At 40.3% G+C, this 16,584-nt stretch overlaps 1 protein-coding gene across 1 annotated transcript in view; it reads left to right on the top strand.

The window, feature by feature from the left end:
- The window catches only part of LOC124594116 (E3 ubiquitin-protein ligase lubel), a 468,996-nt gene that overhangs the window by 376,653 nt on the left and 75,759 nt on the right, over nt 1-16,584 (top strand). The window contains exon 17 of the mRNA XM_047132473.1: nt 8,166-8,363. Within this exon, the coding sequence (XP_046988429.1) occupies nt 8,166-8,363 (198 nt within the window). The remainder of the gene's footprint in view (nt 1-8,165; nt 8,364-16,584) is intronic.

Here is a 16,584-nt window from a genome sequence, read left to right as displayed (position 1 = left end):
TCAGTGCTTACCTTTGCTGTTTTGCCTGCACTACTCTGGCCCACAATGGGCCTTGAAGTGGGACTCCAACATATTCACCCTGTATGTTCATCAATAGGTTGACATCCACCTATGTGCAGCCCAATCCCACAACATCCGACCCAACTATTGTCTTCGTCAAAGCCCCCGCAGATGCACATTGCTGCCAACACCGGTATCTCTGACAGCACTGCTGTCATCATTACCTATGCCAGTACTGACACTGCACCAAGCGTCCTCCCCCCTCTGAAGCTCCCTAGATGCCAGCCTACCACACTATGACTGAGGAGACTGCCGGAAGCCCACAATCCCATGCTGGTGCCATTCCTGACCTACCTGCCACTGGCAGCACAGGTAGCAGTACCCCTAACGCACGGGATGCTCACACCCCTGCCCCTCTACATCTCCTGCAACCTGTGCCCAATGCAACGATTTTGCCTTCTTCCACGCCAACAGTCAATTACACTGCCACATAGTGGCCTCTACCACTTACGCTGCCACTTGCTCTCATGCAGTGGACCAGCACTGCTGACAGCCAGCCACCCCACCCACCTAACACCCAGCATTCTAACATCTGGTGCCCACCTCTATTGTGTGACCAGTGCAGCGGTAGTACAGCAGCAGTGCAGTAACGAGTCGCATATTTAGCTTTCATATTTGTTTTGTAGTTTGACTCTTAATTTCTTTCCGAGTGTTTGTGAGATTGCATATTTAATTACATAAAATCCTTGCGTATTCTCGTATTTGAGAGGAGTTATATTGCTTATTGATAGCTGTAAAGTATAAATTCACGGTGTTGTTAGCGAGATGTTTGTTTTGGACAGCCAGTCCGCTTTTGACACAGCGCAGTGGCTAATGAGCGTTGAACAGCCACTGGTGAAGTATCAGTGCAGTAGGGAGTCGCATATTTAGCTTTCATATTTGTTTTGTAGTTTGATTATTAATTTCTTTCCGAGTGTTTGTGCACTTGCATATTTAATTACAAAAAAACCTTGAGTATTCTCGTATTTGAGAGGAGTTATATTGCTTATTGATAGCTGTAAAGTATAAATTCACGGTGTTGTTATTCAGTTGTTTGTTTTGGACAGCCAGTCCACTTTTGACACAGCGCAGCATCCAATGAGCATTGAGCAGCCGCTGGTGAAGTAGTGCAGTAGGGAGTCGCATATTTAGCTTTCATATTTGTTTTGTAGTTTGATTCTTAATTTCTTTCTGACTGGTTGTGCGCTTGGATATTTAATTACATAAAATCCTTGCGTATTCTCGTATTTGAGAGGAGTTATATTGCTTATTGATAACTGTAAAGTATAAATTCGCGGTGTCGTTAGTCAGTTGTTTGTTTTGGACAGCCAGTGCGCTTTTGACACAGCGCAGTGGCCATTTAACGTTGAGCAGCCGCTGGTGAAGTATCAGTGCAGTAGGGAGTCGCATATTTAGCTTTCATATTTGTTTTGTAGTTTGATCTTAATTTCTTTCTGAGTGTTTGTGCACTTTCATGTTTAATTACATAAAATCCTTGCATATTCTCGTATTTGAGAGGAGTTATATTACTTATTGATAGCTGTAAAGTAGTTGCTGATGTTGGTATCAATGACGCCTGTCACTTGAGTTCTGAGGCGATCCTCAGTTCATACGTGCAGCTGGCGGATTTGGTGAAATCCACTGGCCTTGCACGCGGAGTGCAAGCAGAGCTCTCTATTTGCAGCATAGTTCCCAGAGTGGATTGGGGTCCTTTGGTTTGGAGCCGAGTGGAGGGTCTCAACCAGAGGCTCCGTCGACTCTGTGAGGGTGTTGGCTGCAGATTTTTAGACTTGTGCTATTAGGTGGGGAATTGTACGACAGCCCTAGATAGGTCAGGGGTGCACTACACAAAGGAAGCGACTACTCAGGTAGCAGAGTACTTGTGGCGTGTACATGGGGGTTTTTTGGGCTAGGCAGTAGTGCGAGGTGTCCTGATGAACACTCTCCAGTCGCCGTGCAGGCAGGGAAATCAAGACGCGCTCAATGTGAAGACACTTCAGCTATCAAGATATTAGCAGTAAATTTTCAGAGTGTTCGGAATAAAGTTCCTTAATTTACTACCCTCCAGGAAGCGTGTGACATGCAAGTTATTCTCTGGACTGAGACCTGGCTGAACCCTGAGATAGGAAGTTCTGAAATATTTAGTGAGGGTTGGAAAGTGTATCAGAAAGACACATCAGACACCGTAGGAGGTGGTGTCTTCATTGCAGTTGACAAAAATATTGTCTACTGAGGTCGAAGTAGATTGTGATTGTGAAGTTATCTGAACACGTTTAACAGGGATAGGAGAAATAAAGTTAGTTGGGTGTTATTACCGGCCACCAGGTTCCATCATGACAGTTCTAGAATCATTCAAAGGGAGTCTTTCATGCAGGAGGATCGTACAACCATACTGCTGTTTGAGTCTCGTACAGATTCCTGTATGGAGGATATAGTGATAGACGTCCCTGGGGTTGTGAAGCAGCTGAATGGGTTGAAAATAAATAAATCACCAGGTCCTGATGGGATTCCAATTCGGTTCTACAGAGAGTACTCTACTGCATTGGCTCCTTACTTAGCTTGCATTTATCGCTAATCTCTTGCCCAGCATTAAGTCCCAAGCGACTGGAAAAAAGCGCAGGTGATGCCTGTATATAAGAAGGGTAGAAGGATGGATCCTCAAAATTACAGACCAATATCCTTAACATCGGTTTGTGGCAGGATTCTCAAACATATTCTCAGTTCAAATATAATGAATTTCCTTGAGACAGAGAAGTCCATGCATCAGCACGGCTTTAGAATGCATTGCTCCTGCGAAATGAAACTCACCCTTTTTTCACATGATATCTTGCGAACCATGGGTGAAGGGTATCAGACAGATGCCATATTCCTTGACTTCTGGAAAGTGTTTGACTCGGTGCCCCACTGCAGACTCCTAACTAAGGTACGAGCATATGGGAATGGTTCCCAAATATGTGAGTGGCTTGAAGACTTCTTAAATAATAGAACCCAGTACATTGTCCTCGATGGTGAGTGTTCATCGGAGGTGAGGGTATCTTCTGGAGTGCCCCAGGGAAGTGTTTTCTATCTACATAAATGATCTTTTAGTTAGGGCGTAGCAATGTGCAGCTGTTTGCTGATGATGCTGTGGTGTATGGGAAGGTGTCGTCGTTGAGTGACTGTAGGAGGATACAAGATGACTTGGACAGGATTTGTGATTGGTGTAAAGAATGGCAGCTAACTCTGAATATAGATAAATGTAAATTAATGCAGATGAATAGGAAAAAGAATCCCATAATGTTTGAATACTCCATTAGTAGTGTAGCGCTTGACACAGTCATGTCGATTAAATATTTGAGCGTAACATTGCAGAACAATATTAAGTGGGACAAGCATGTAATGGTAGTTGTAGGGAAGGTGGATAGTCATCTTTGGTTCATTGGTAAAATTTTGGGAAGATGTGGTTCATCTGTAAAGGAGACTGCTTATAAAACACTAATACGACCTATTCTTGAGTATTGCTCAAGCATTTAGGATCCCTATCAGGTCAGATTGAGGAAGGACATAGAAGCAATTCAGAGGCGGGCTGCTAGATTTGTTACTGGTAAGTTTGATTATCATGCGAGTGTTAGTGAAATGCTTCAGGAAGTCGGGTGGGAGTCTCTGGAGGAAAGGAGGTGTTCTTTTCGTGAATCACTACTGAGGAAATTTAGAAAACCAGCATTTGAGCCTGATTGCAGTACAATTTTACTGCCACCATCTTATATTTCACGGAAAGACCACAAAGATAAGATAAGAGAGATTAGGGCTCGTACAGAGGCATATAGGCAGTCATTTTTCTCTCGTTCTGTTTGGGAGTGGAGCAGGGAGAGATGCTAGTCGTGGTATGAGGTACCCTCCGCCATGCTCCGAATGGTGGATTGTGGAGTATGTATGTAGATGTAGACCTGTAGCATCAGTGCCACCACCAATGGCCTCACCACTACTACACCCCGGCCCTCCAACAGTACCAGCCTTCACCGTCACCATAACACTCACCATCTGAGCTTCACTCTCATGTGGGGAGAACTGTGTGGTAGTCTTTCACTGCACATCTCTCTTAACAGATCTGTATGATCCTGGCTAACTACAGCTATCTGCTAAGGCAGTGAGTTTCCTCCTTCATGCATCTTTTTCCACCTCAAAGCTGTCAATTCTGCCGACCAACTAGATAACTGCATACTACGATGGTTGGTGACTGGTATAGGACTATAGCTCAGTTCCTAATGAGGCTTCTCCCAACCCTACCTCACCTAGTCTTTCTATTCTCTTCCAGCATTAGTATCATCTTCTGCTCCATTCCCATGCCTTGATGGACACAGCACGTGGTGACATGTTTCATACTGAGATGCTTATCATATAGTTTCAAAATACAGCCATTCCATGCCCTATCAGTGCCTGCTACACAGCCCAGTGTGTAAATTGGTGTTTTCTGCTGCATTTTCTGCAAGAGATGATTCATTCCATATCCCATATCAATAAAATTTGGTGTTGTCCTGGAGGACGAGGTAGCGACTTTCTTTGTTTAGTGTCTGCTATTCATATTGCACCACACCTTTGTCTAGTGCCATCACTTCAGTGAGCTACTTTGTCCAACATCTGTTAATTTTGAGACCATTTCATGTTTTTTGTAGTAGTTCAGTTGTTTAGTAAAATGTGTTGTTGTTTCTTAACCATGTGCAGATGTTAATCTTTGTGCAGCAATTAGCATTCATTATTTTACAATTTCTTAATTAATTTTGATGTTAGGTAGGGAAACTTTCCTACAGTGCCATGAAAAATTTATTTTTTGTAAGAACAACTAGTATGGTACTTTACTTGATGTGGCATAAAAGTTACAGATTGATAAAGCTAGGACAGTATTTCTATAACTATACAGTTTTGCAGAGTAATATATGATTCAGTTTGAGGAGCATTCAGAAGAAACATTGCTGGGTTTGAAAAGTAATCATTTATCATTTATGATGTAGCAGTGGGTGGTGGAATCTGTGTGAGGGTAGGCAATGTTTTTGAAGAAACAGAAGCAGCAGAAACAGAAACAAGGAAAATCGTGATGTCTTCCTTGGGTTCTTCCAGCTTCTCATTCAGAAGTAACAGTAATTTATCTTTCAGTTCTGTTTTATGCCTGTCACAAAGTTCCCTGAAATCAGGGAACAAAGACAGCAAGAAACATCCAGCCAGCATCAGCATCTGATGACTCCCTTTGCCTTTTCATTTCAGTAAGTTTTTCATTTCCAGCTTTGGCTTATGCTGGCAGCAAATGGAGGGAAAAAACATGGGGAAGCTACGCACTCTGCTTAGCAAGCTATAGCAGGTGACGATAACCTTTCATGTGGCTCATAGCTACCAACCTTGTCACAGAGAATCTCCAACATATCTCTCATATTTTCTTGAAGTGGAGAGAGGTATTGCTCTCTTTCCACTATTAAAAACAATTTTGAAATGGTAGCTATATTCATAAGCAGCAATATATGACCAAAAACACACCAAATGTAAACTGGTCACCAACTGCATTCTTCACTGCAAACTTTTCAAAATGTTTGCAGTGTTTATTTTGAAGTATTGCAGGAACTATGGGCAATAACAAATAGAAAACCAGTTCATTATCAAGCTGTGATATCACACTACAAGATGCAAAAAATCAGTTTCTTTCTTTCCATATAGTTTCCTTAAAACTAAAAGAGAAAGAATGCACAGTAGAGAATACACATGAATCTCAAAACAGCAGTTTTTAATATTTTTCACAAAAAATAACAACTGTCATGGAAATAACTTTGCTTCATGCAAACAAAACAATGTTTTTTTTATTTATTTATTTTTTTTTTTTTTTTATGCAAACTGGATGATGTGAAATTTCCCTCTCCATATATCATCAGAGACAAGTTACATGGAATGATCAATACTCTGAGTTACACCAGACAGTATGATGGAGCTACATGTCAGTGTTGTATCACTGTTGTCCCATTTTGAACCAGTTAAATTATTTCCACTATGTTCCTGTGCCTTCTGCCAATGTGGATTGCTTCTGCATTGTATCGCTGGTCACGTGGCATATTGTATGGCTTCAGTGTAAACCACGCCTAACAGGGGCTAAAGGTGATGCCTATAACAATTTCAAAGTTACACATTAGCAAAAATCTTCTAAAGATGCCCAAAACATGCTGATGTTCTTTAAAACCACGTAGCAAATTGTAGTCCTCTAATGGATCAGTTTGGTGTTGACACACAAGATGACAAAGGGGAAAACAAAACCTTAAATTCTGCAGTTAAAAAATTGTTTAATTGTAACATTATACTATATTTCTACTGTTTTTTAAGTGTGAGTTGCTTCTGTTCATAAGAAGGCTTAAATGAGTAGGCGCACAGAGTTGTAGAGCATTATGATTATCATGTATCTGTTGTAGGATTTTAAGACTGAGTTTGAATATAGTGACATACTTAGACAGGGAAAATGCAACTTATTAAATTGGCCTGGAAATAGGAAACATTATTCGTTTCAAAAGTAGCTTACACTATTGAAACATTATATCCCGCAAACCATGGACACATGTGAACATGCAGATATCACATTAATAGATCTCCTAAAAGTTTTCAAGACTGTTAAACGATGTCAAAGGCACAAGCTTACACAGGACTGATATAATCCAGTTCATCATCCTGGATGCTGAATGTTAATCACAGTTATTAGGAACACACAAGGCAGCATGAAAGAGTATATTCCTGATGATACTGTTCTGCACAACGAAGTTTCATCCTTGAGTAACTGTGAGTCCTGAGGTCTATGCACAACACACAGTTGTTGCTGTGGATGAAATCTTTTTTGGGGAAGAATTGCAGACATCATACAATATCTTAAAAAACTAACCACACTCACCTCATTATCAGTTAAAATAGAGGGCAGGTCCTGTGGGAGATTCAGATCAGCTCTCAGGTTGTCAGACAAAACACACTCAATCCAAATATGTTGTATTGACAGCTATGTCCCACATCTGTGACACACTGGTGGCTTCCCATCACAATGTAAGAGAATGCCATGCATAAATGGGCAGTGTCCCAGTCTAAGCCATGTAAGGGCTATTTCTTCAGCTTGTCATGGTTAGGAGGAGGTAAGAACTGAAGGTTTCATGGAACATAACTTATTATTCCTCACTTCCAGAGGCTGAGCCTCCCACCAACACATGGTCTTCATGTTCACAAATCAGATAACAGCCTGCAGGGGGACTGAACAGTGAGCAGGAGATGGAAGGGAACAAGCCTCCTTGGCAGCCGCATCAGCGAGTTCATTTCCTTGGAGCACTATGTGCCCTGGAATCCAGCAGAAATTTATTTCCTTGTCCTACCTTTGCAAGAGGAGGAGAGTGTTCTGCGTTTCTTGTGCCATCTGATCTGGGTACATCTGACCAATAACAAGAAGGGCACTGTGAGAATATGAGCAGATGAGGAATTTCTTCCCATGATGCCATCTCATCTGCTCCATTGCCCTCGGGATAGGAAACAATTCCCGTAATAAACTGAAAACTGCTCTGAGAGTCCTGTCCCAAGAACAATGCTCGGGAACATGACAGAGTAGCTGATAAAATCCTCCCACATAGACCCATCCGTGTAAACAGTAATAAAATCCAGGTGGTGATGTAAAATCTTGTTAAATTTAATTTTAAAAAATACAGTCTGGTGTACAGTTCTTTCTGTAAACAGTCAAGTCGAAAAGTGAACTGTGCCTCTTCAGTAGCAGGTGTCTCCTACTCTACTCATGGCCTTGGACCTTAATGTCCCTACCTGTAGTAAATCAAGGATCTTCCTCACATGAATCCCAAATGTCCTCATAGCCCAAGTACAGCCATTTTAGTGGCAGCTGTGCAGTGGTCTTGGGTTACTTCCTATTATTTTAAAGCATTTGCATACATTATTATGTTATCATAATTATTTTTTAATTACAATGTTTTGGCAGGGAGTGATTAGGTAGGTGACTTCTGCAAATGGTACATCTTGGTCACTAGTCTCCTCCATTGACTACCAGTATATTTTTCATTTTTAATTATGTTATGTATGAAAAACAAGGACAGCAGAACTCATTATGTCTCTCCTTTGTTTAATTATTTGTATGACAGCGTCAGGTACGTCGCTGCCTAGCAGAAGGTTTGGTATCAACATATGAGCAAGCTGAATTGGCAGTGAAGTTGATGGGGATGAAATTTGAACGAGAGGAAGCATTAACTGCTGCAAAAGAATGCAGAGATCTTGATTCTGCACTATCATTTCTACAACAAGAATGTGAGCTTTGCATGGGAAAGTATCCAATGAAGCAGGTGAGGATCTGAATTTCTTATAATACTCTACTTCTGATACTTCTGTCTGACATCAACATCTTCCATTACTGATGTAAGATTTGTTTCAACATACTGATCCTCGTTCTTGAAATATAATCATGTTGCTTCCTTCCTTTTTCATGTAGCTCTGCAAAACTATGTTCATCAGCAGTAAAATGTATTTTGCAATAGCTTCCTGAAATTGTATTTTCATGAAATATTATGCAAATTTAACTTAGCTAAAGAATGAAAATTAAAAAGTCTTTATTCACAATTAATCCTAGGATAGAAGCCATGTTCCTGACTGATGCATTTTCTCATGTCTATTATATAATACTAATAGCTTAATATATCATGACATTAAAGGACAACTTGTTGCTATAGCTTGACTATGTGAATGCAATATAACCATAGGGATATAAAATCTTAATGTATATTCATGTACATCTAATAGAGATTCAGAGAGAGTTATAATAACCATAGAAAACTTAAAAAAAGCAGAAATAATTAAATAATGTGTGAATATGGATATTGAAGCTATTAAATTTCTAAAATAGGCTAACAGATAATTGATATGAAAATGATACTAACAACCTATAATTTAGCATCTGTCACATTATTCATAATAAGAGTAGTTGAAGACAGACCCAAATAATATTTTCATATAATAAGATAAAACTAAGCAAGAACTTGCATACCCTGTGGAAAAGTTTTTTCAAATTGTTGCATGTAGTTATTCACTTATGCAACTTCGTCACATGTACAACTTGGGAACATTTAAAGAAAATATCAGTGCTGATTAACAACAAGATAATTAGAGAGTTTAGATGAAGCTTTAAAAAAAGAGACCAACTGTATAACACCACAGGCAGTATGATAGAAATTGTGATGTCCTCTGCTCTGCTCGCATCTACATCATTGGCTTAGGCTGGCTCTTGGTGACTTACCTACTTGAGTCTGGAGTGGTCCTGTCAGAGGATCAGTGTCATCTGAGTATTGGCACCACTTGGTTGATAGTAATGTTTCACCAAGTACTCAGCTTCCATAACAACACTGGGTGGTGCCTTTTCAGCCTCTTCCCTCCCAACCAGCAACCACTAGGTTTAGAAGACAAAGGTGGTGCTTGGTCCAGATGAGATACCACCAAGGAAGGCAATGGGTCATTGTCCATGGGTGTTGCTGTGGAAGGCCAAGGCAAGACGAGACTCAGTAAGAGATGATCCAGTCATCACAAGAACAGAGGGTTCATTGGGGCGGAGGTGGGGGTTACTGGTGGCTGCTGGGCTGCTGACCAAGAAGGGGCAGAGGCAAAGTTGGTTTCAGTGAAGCTGCCAAAGTCCAAGTGTGGAGGCCTTGGCATGCAGCATGGGCATGTGGTGGATGGACACAATTTTGAGGGTTAGCTATGGTGGCACCCAAACTGACCAGTTGACACCAGAGTGATCATTTGGAAGGAAGAAGCCTTGGTGACAGCATCCACTAGTAGTAGGCACAACATATCCAAAAGGGTGTGGTGAGGGCAACCATGAAGCAATTCTGCCAGGCCATGGCCCTCGATCAGAGTAGCTAAGGAAGTTGGTATAAAGCTACAGAGAGCATCAGATGTGATGTTTGACATAATTTCCCTAAGTGTGGATAAAAAGTTCTGCATGATAGTTGAAGGCTAGGTGAAAAGGTGCAATGTAAAAATGTTGAATCCTGTTACAGGCACAAAACCATTAGAAGTCATAGGAGATAAATGCCATCTCATTATCAGAAATCAAGATTTGTGGGTTACCTTGAAGTACAATAACCTTTTCCAAGGCTATGATAGTAGTGGTAGGGACCAGCAAAAGCTAAGTGTATACAGATTCACACTTCGGCACCATCAAGGTAAGTAGAGAACTTCTGGGAAGGTACAGCTTTTTGGGCCTGACTGGTAAAACACTGGTGGACCAGGTCTGCAATATCAGTGGCATTATTTGACCAGCATATACGTTACCATCCCACTGTTGGGAGGAATCAGGATGCAGCAAAGGTCCTCGTCTGAGATCTAAAACACAACTCCTTGACATAGATATAGCTGATGCCACCATGACCAGTGGGAATGAAATTCAGGTCAGGGAGACCTGTCCAGCCACACATGTTGTACAAATTGAAGAAGGCAGTGTAATGTCATGTTATTGTGAGTGGCAGCCACAATGTCATGCAATGTTAAGGGAAAGGTTGAAAAGGCTAAAGTCAGATCTGGAAACACACCAGTTCATATTGATAAAGGCTGGGGTCAGGTCTCAAGGGAAATCACGACAGCATGTCCATGTTTGCACATACTGCCACTGCTCAATAGTCCATAAAGGATAAATTTAAATTTATGAACTGCATAAATAATTGCAGGAACCTTCTGCCCTATTTGAGAATAGCTTTGCTTAGAAGCAGAGAAGGCCTCAGAAGCACATGCAGTTGGGTGCTTGATGCCATGAGGGTATTTATAGGACTGTACTGATACCATGGGTGGAGATACGTCTGTTGCTACTACTAGATGCAAACTAGGAGTGTATGGTCTTAAACATGGAAGCTACTTAATCAAATATTTTAAAGCCTGGAAAGCTTGTTGATAGCAATGTGACCATTTGAAATTTATGTCTCAATGCCATAGCTGGTTCCCTGGATAATAGTGTTTTGCTAGATTTTCAATGAATTGGCATTAATAGTTGATCTTATCCATAAACACCTGTAAGTCTTCGACATTTGCTGGGGACTGTATTTTATTGATCACCACAAGATAATCTTTTGTTGATTCAACCCATTTACCAAGAGTTTAAACCTTAAATACGTCAAAAAAGATTGCATAAAAGGACACTTGTGTATATTGCATTTAAGTCCTTCTGTTGCCAGTCTCTGGAACAAAAGGTCAAGGGTTTGAAAGTGATCCTCTTGAGCTGCACCTTTGACACAGGCACACAGCACTGTTGGGAATACCCTATAGTTGAACCATAAAATGCTGAAATGTGTCAATGGCTGAAGGGATGCTGAAAGGTAACCATTTATAACGGTAAAGGTTATACGGCATGTTGAGTAGTAGGTAACTCTGTGACGTTGCATCCAAGGGGACTTGAAGATATGACTCTGTGAGTTCAGTTTTACTGAGTAAAGTGCATTGGCCCAAATTTTCAAAGAGCTTATCTGTGCTCAATGGAGGTTAAGTTTCTACTTCACTTGTGCACTGATAGTTGCTGTCACAGAGTCCTAAGATTGCAATTGGGTTTATGTAATGTTACCAGGGGACTGGCCAGTTGACTATGGGATGTAGGTATTAGTACCTCTTCATGTGTGTGTCCATCCAGCTCTGTTTTGAAGGTGTCCTTAAGAGCCAATAATGGGGCCTCTATCACTGTAATCTGCAGGGCCATACACTACATTAAAGTCTCTCTCTTTGATAAATATGCCCAAATTAGGCAAGATGACTGATTTCAAGGCTTATGTCACAATGTTCTGAGGCATCAAGGGATCATCAATTTAGTATTGGAGGGCAGCATGGAGGGTAAAAATCATAGGGGAAGACCAAGAGATGAATACACTAAGCAGATTCGGAAGGATTTAGATTGCAATAGGTACTGGGAGATGAAGAAGCTTGCACAGGATAGAGTAGCATGGAAAGCTGCATCAAACCAGTTTCTGGACTGAAACCACAAAAACAACAATGTCACAATTAAGTGACATAAGCCTCAAAATCAATTGTATTGCCTAATCCTGGTAAGAAAATTTGGGCATATGTAGCATAAGGCCCTGCAGATTACATGTTGTGCACAGTTTCATGAAAATGTTGTCCACTTTTGGGTCAGCTACCCACATCAAATTTACTGTATCAGGGTGTATGCAACCTGGGAGATCTGTGAAAAACCCAGGAGTTTTTTCATCCGGGAGAAAACTGAGAAAAACCCGGGAATTTTTTAGAATTCCAGGGATTTTTCGTTTTAGTTTTCAGTTAAATTTTTGTATTTTTAACTGGTAAGAATCAATCTAACAAAGGATATTACTGTATTCCACTACTGCAGAATAATACTGCAACAATAAAATGTGAACGGGGAAAAAAAAAACCAAATAAAACAGAAATTGCAAGGGAAATGTGCCATATTCAAGAACAAAACACAGTGCTCATACAAGTGTTTGCCAACAGCAAAATGTGTCAAAGGCTTTAGGAAGATCATGCAATGCTTCATAACAACAAATTGCCTCTGATGAGTGGGACATCACAATTGTTTACATTAGATTCATTTTAGCAATTACGAGCGGGCTCATGCGCATGCCGAGTTGAGTGGCATATTAGTGGTACCTTCTCCCATTTCTGGCTGCAGAAATGTGGCTGCTGTTGAGTAAGCAGTCGCAGCAAGCAGCTAGATGCAACCGGGATAAATTTTACTTCTGTGCCCAAGCCGCCAGATTCACGCATGTGCATCAGGCCCAAATCTATGAGGGAGGGTGGGGGGGGGGGGGGATGCGCATCCCTGTTGGTTTTTGAACACACTCTAAGTTGATTTCTGAATGAATCATAAGCTGCGCGGGGTAGCCATGCAGTCTGAGGTGACTCATCACGGTTCGCGCGGCTCCCCCCATCAGAGGTTCGAATCCTCCCTCGGGCATGGGTGTATGTGTTGTCCTTAGCGTAAGTTAGATTAAGTAGTGTGTAAGCCTAGGGACTGATGACATCAGCAGTTTGATCCCATGGTAAAAATAAATAAATAATCAAAAAATAAAATCATAAGTTGATTTTTGAATGCGTGCATAGTGTATGTGATGTCTCTGTCAGGGGAATCCTCGTCACATCTGGAAATAAACTTTCCTGCAGGCAAAAGGGGACCGGGCTATACAAGCTGAGCAGAGTAAAGCCAAATGGGTGAATGCCAATCGCTGTCTGATTATGTGGTTGATTGGGTTTGCGAATGATCAGTGTTGTTACAATTACTAGGGAAATCCATAGATTCAGATGACCAGAGTGGAAATAAATGACTAACAGGAATAACAGGTAAGAAAGATTACGTATTACCTTCTGGGTGTATCCAGGAAAATTAAATTTTGTCAGAAAATTTTTGGCCAGAGTGCTACACTAGTAAGGGCCAGGTGTACAGTCCCCGTTTAGCAGCCGCTTAAGTTCTATTCTGGAATTAGCACAGAAAATGGTTTATGGGAACATAACAATGCCTAACTGGAGAATAATCAGGGATAACTAAACTGGTGATTGTGGCAGGGTTAGTGAAGTTAACTGGCGAATAAGTTTTGACAAAGGCGGGAATAGTTCCAGAATTAGTCACGACAAGATTGTTTGTTAGAACAAGAAAGGAGAGGAAACAGGGACATGACACAAATTAGGGAAGTATATGATGATTCCAAATTTATATTAAAATCTCGTACTACTACTTTTCGATCTCATGCTCGAGAGACTGGAATGTATGAATGAAATGTGAAACTATTTTCTAACATAAAGCTTTTTGCTTGTAGTAGGCTTAACAGGCATTATATGTTGGTCTTCGTGAATTATATTCTGACGTGTTATGAAAATGAACATTTGTGCCAAAAAAGTCTCGTTTATTTGGTGTGTGTTACAATTTCTGCCGTATTAGTAAGGCCTATTTTGTTTTATTTAGCAGACAGTGACAAAATAGACGTAATCAGATTGAGAAACCACACCAATCTTGGGTACTATTTGTATTAACAGCTTATGCAGTATTAGACAATGATATTTTGATTTTTCATGTAGCAAAATGTTTGAACTTTGATGAGGTAATAGCAGAAAGGAAAGCATGCTATGTAAAGGTGTAGCAAGATTAGAGAGAAAACAATGCTAGCAGCTAAGGATTGAAGAAATGTGCACTATATTGCTTCTCTCTTGTCTTTACTGGGTTTATATATCCCATATTTAATTTTATGTCACTCAAAACAGAAAGTTATTAGCTAACAGGCAATAAAGAGTGCAAATTTTCTGAAGAGTTCTTGTTCTCCTGATTACAAATAATCCTATCCAGTATTAATTGCAAGGATGCAAGGATGTCAAACTAGGTAACTTGGAACAGGAGAGGCACCACAAGACATTTTAATTTCCACTGTCCTGAATATGGTTTGATGGCATCCAGTACAAAATATACACGTTTCAATCCCAAGGAGCAAAATCCAGTGTCGTGCGATAGAAGAATGCTGTGTGAAGAGGGGTGTCACTGCACTCTGGCACACTTAAGACCAAATAACATGTCTTACATTTCCTCGGACATATGTTTTATGTATCAGACTGTTCAGAAAGATGTGCACTACAAAATGAACATATTTTTGAAAATTCGATTTTTTAAATTTTTGACGTATCCCAAACGCTTGACGGAGGGGGGTGGGGCTGGGAGGAGGGGAGGATTTCCACTTTTCTGACAGCTATGCATTTATCACCTTGTAGAACAGTGAAGTTATTTTTGTTGGTTCTCTAAAGAAATTTGGCTTGTATTAATCTTTTATGCTGAGGCAGTCAATGTGTTTGAAACGAAGTGTTTAGTTTCACACTATTGGCTAATTTCAACTGCTCACTGCATTTTAAGTGCACATTTTCATCTTCTAGCACGTATGGTATTATGCCATGATAAAGAATCAAAAATGCGTTAATACAGTACTAGCACTCCAAGGATATTTACATCCCGAAACCCACTCTGAAAAGCTTAATGTCAGGTCGAGGCCTACGTCATTGGGAATCTCAACATATGAACGTGCTCTTTAAGTATGCACTTTAAATATGCTATTCCAATGTTCTTGGAGTATCCTTTGTCTTTTTTTTCTTTTGTGACATGGGCTTCCTGCGTCATAGCTGCTGCCAAAGTGCAGTGGCACCTGTTATCTGGCACTCTCTGACAACTACTGAAGTGAACCTATTTCTAACAGGTCACGGGAAAATATTGCAAATGGTGGTTTGAAAAGCGTTACCTTCAAAGTAAATTTCCTTTTATGCAAGTTGAACTATGTGCGAGAATGTATGATGAATTTCTTAACTCACAGAGCGTTTGATGACGAGCCATTTAGAAGTATTTCGAGCCCAGATCAGACACTAATGTCGTCATTATGAGCAAATTGATGTAGTTCTACGGGAAGCTCTCTCTCCTCTGTGGTAGCTAATTTATTTGTGGAAAACTTTGAGGACAAGTCACTGGAATCGGCTAAAAATTTTACTGGCACATTTCTGTGATATATCTTAAAGAGTAACATGTGCAAAAAAATATCAACATTATATGTTAAAGTTTAGCTTCTCTTGCAACTTATTAACCTTAGAGACCAATATTATATGTGAAAGCTTTTCTTTTCTTGTAGCAACACTATGTATATTAATTTAAAATATCAACTTTTCCTAGTTTGTGTATCCACAATACATAAGTGATGTTGCTGTTAGGTGACTACATCACGTGTCCTGTGGTCTGAATATCCACTGTCATTGGCTAGCGGGATCATGTGACATGAGCTATGACTGGCTTACAAAAGCGCATCGCAATCTCAATTACAATGATTCAGAAAGTGACAAGTGGTGTTTGGTGGAATTCAAATTTATACTTTCGTATTACGAAAATATGCAGCATACGTGTTGCTGCACATCAAAAATCTTTCCAAAAGGAGTTTTCTTCCCTGAGTTTCATTTTCTAAAGTACTGGGAAATTCTACGTCCATGTATAAAAACATAACCTTTCAAAGGATTGATAAGTTTTACAGTTCCGAGGGAAAATATATTGTCACTTAATAACACAGAAAAAGTGTGTTTTCATCTGAGAGAAAGTGTATTTTTAACTGGGAAATCCGGGAAAAATCCAGGAATTTTTTTTCCTTGTGCACGTATACACCCTGTGTATGAGTGGCTGGGTTATAAGTAAATAAAACTCGTAACTTTCCTAGTTAAAAGCACGTGATGATGTCCATAGGAACAAAGATTTGTCTCGGCTGCCTGCAGTGGTGGTGACCCTAAACTTACATAAGTAGATTGTTTAGCAATAAGACAGAAGCACCAGTGTCCAAAAGTAATCTCACATGATGTTTGTCAATAACTGCGTCCAAGTACATTTTCTGAGATGTATTTTGAGATGTCAACATTTCTGTAGATTGGTCACTCATTTGGTTTAAATCCATAGAATGGGATGCATCCACGCTGGAACTGCTACAACTTACCTATCGCACGTGTCCTTTATTGCCACATTTATGACATGTTATATGCCAATGACGACAAGAGCTG

Source organism: Schistocerca americana, chromosome 2, assembly GCF_021461395.2.
Source record: "Schistocerca americana isolate TAMUIC-IGC-003095 chromosome 2, iqSchAmer2.1, whole genome shotgun sequence".
Taxonomy (NCBI): Eukaryota; Metazoa; Arthropoda; class Insecta; order Orthoptera; family Acrididae; genus Schistocerca; species Schistocerca americana.
This window is presented reverse-complemented; position numbering and strand designations above follow the sequence as displayed.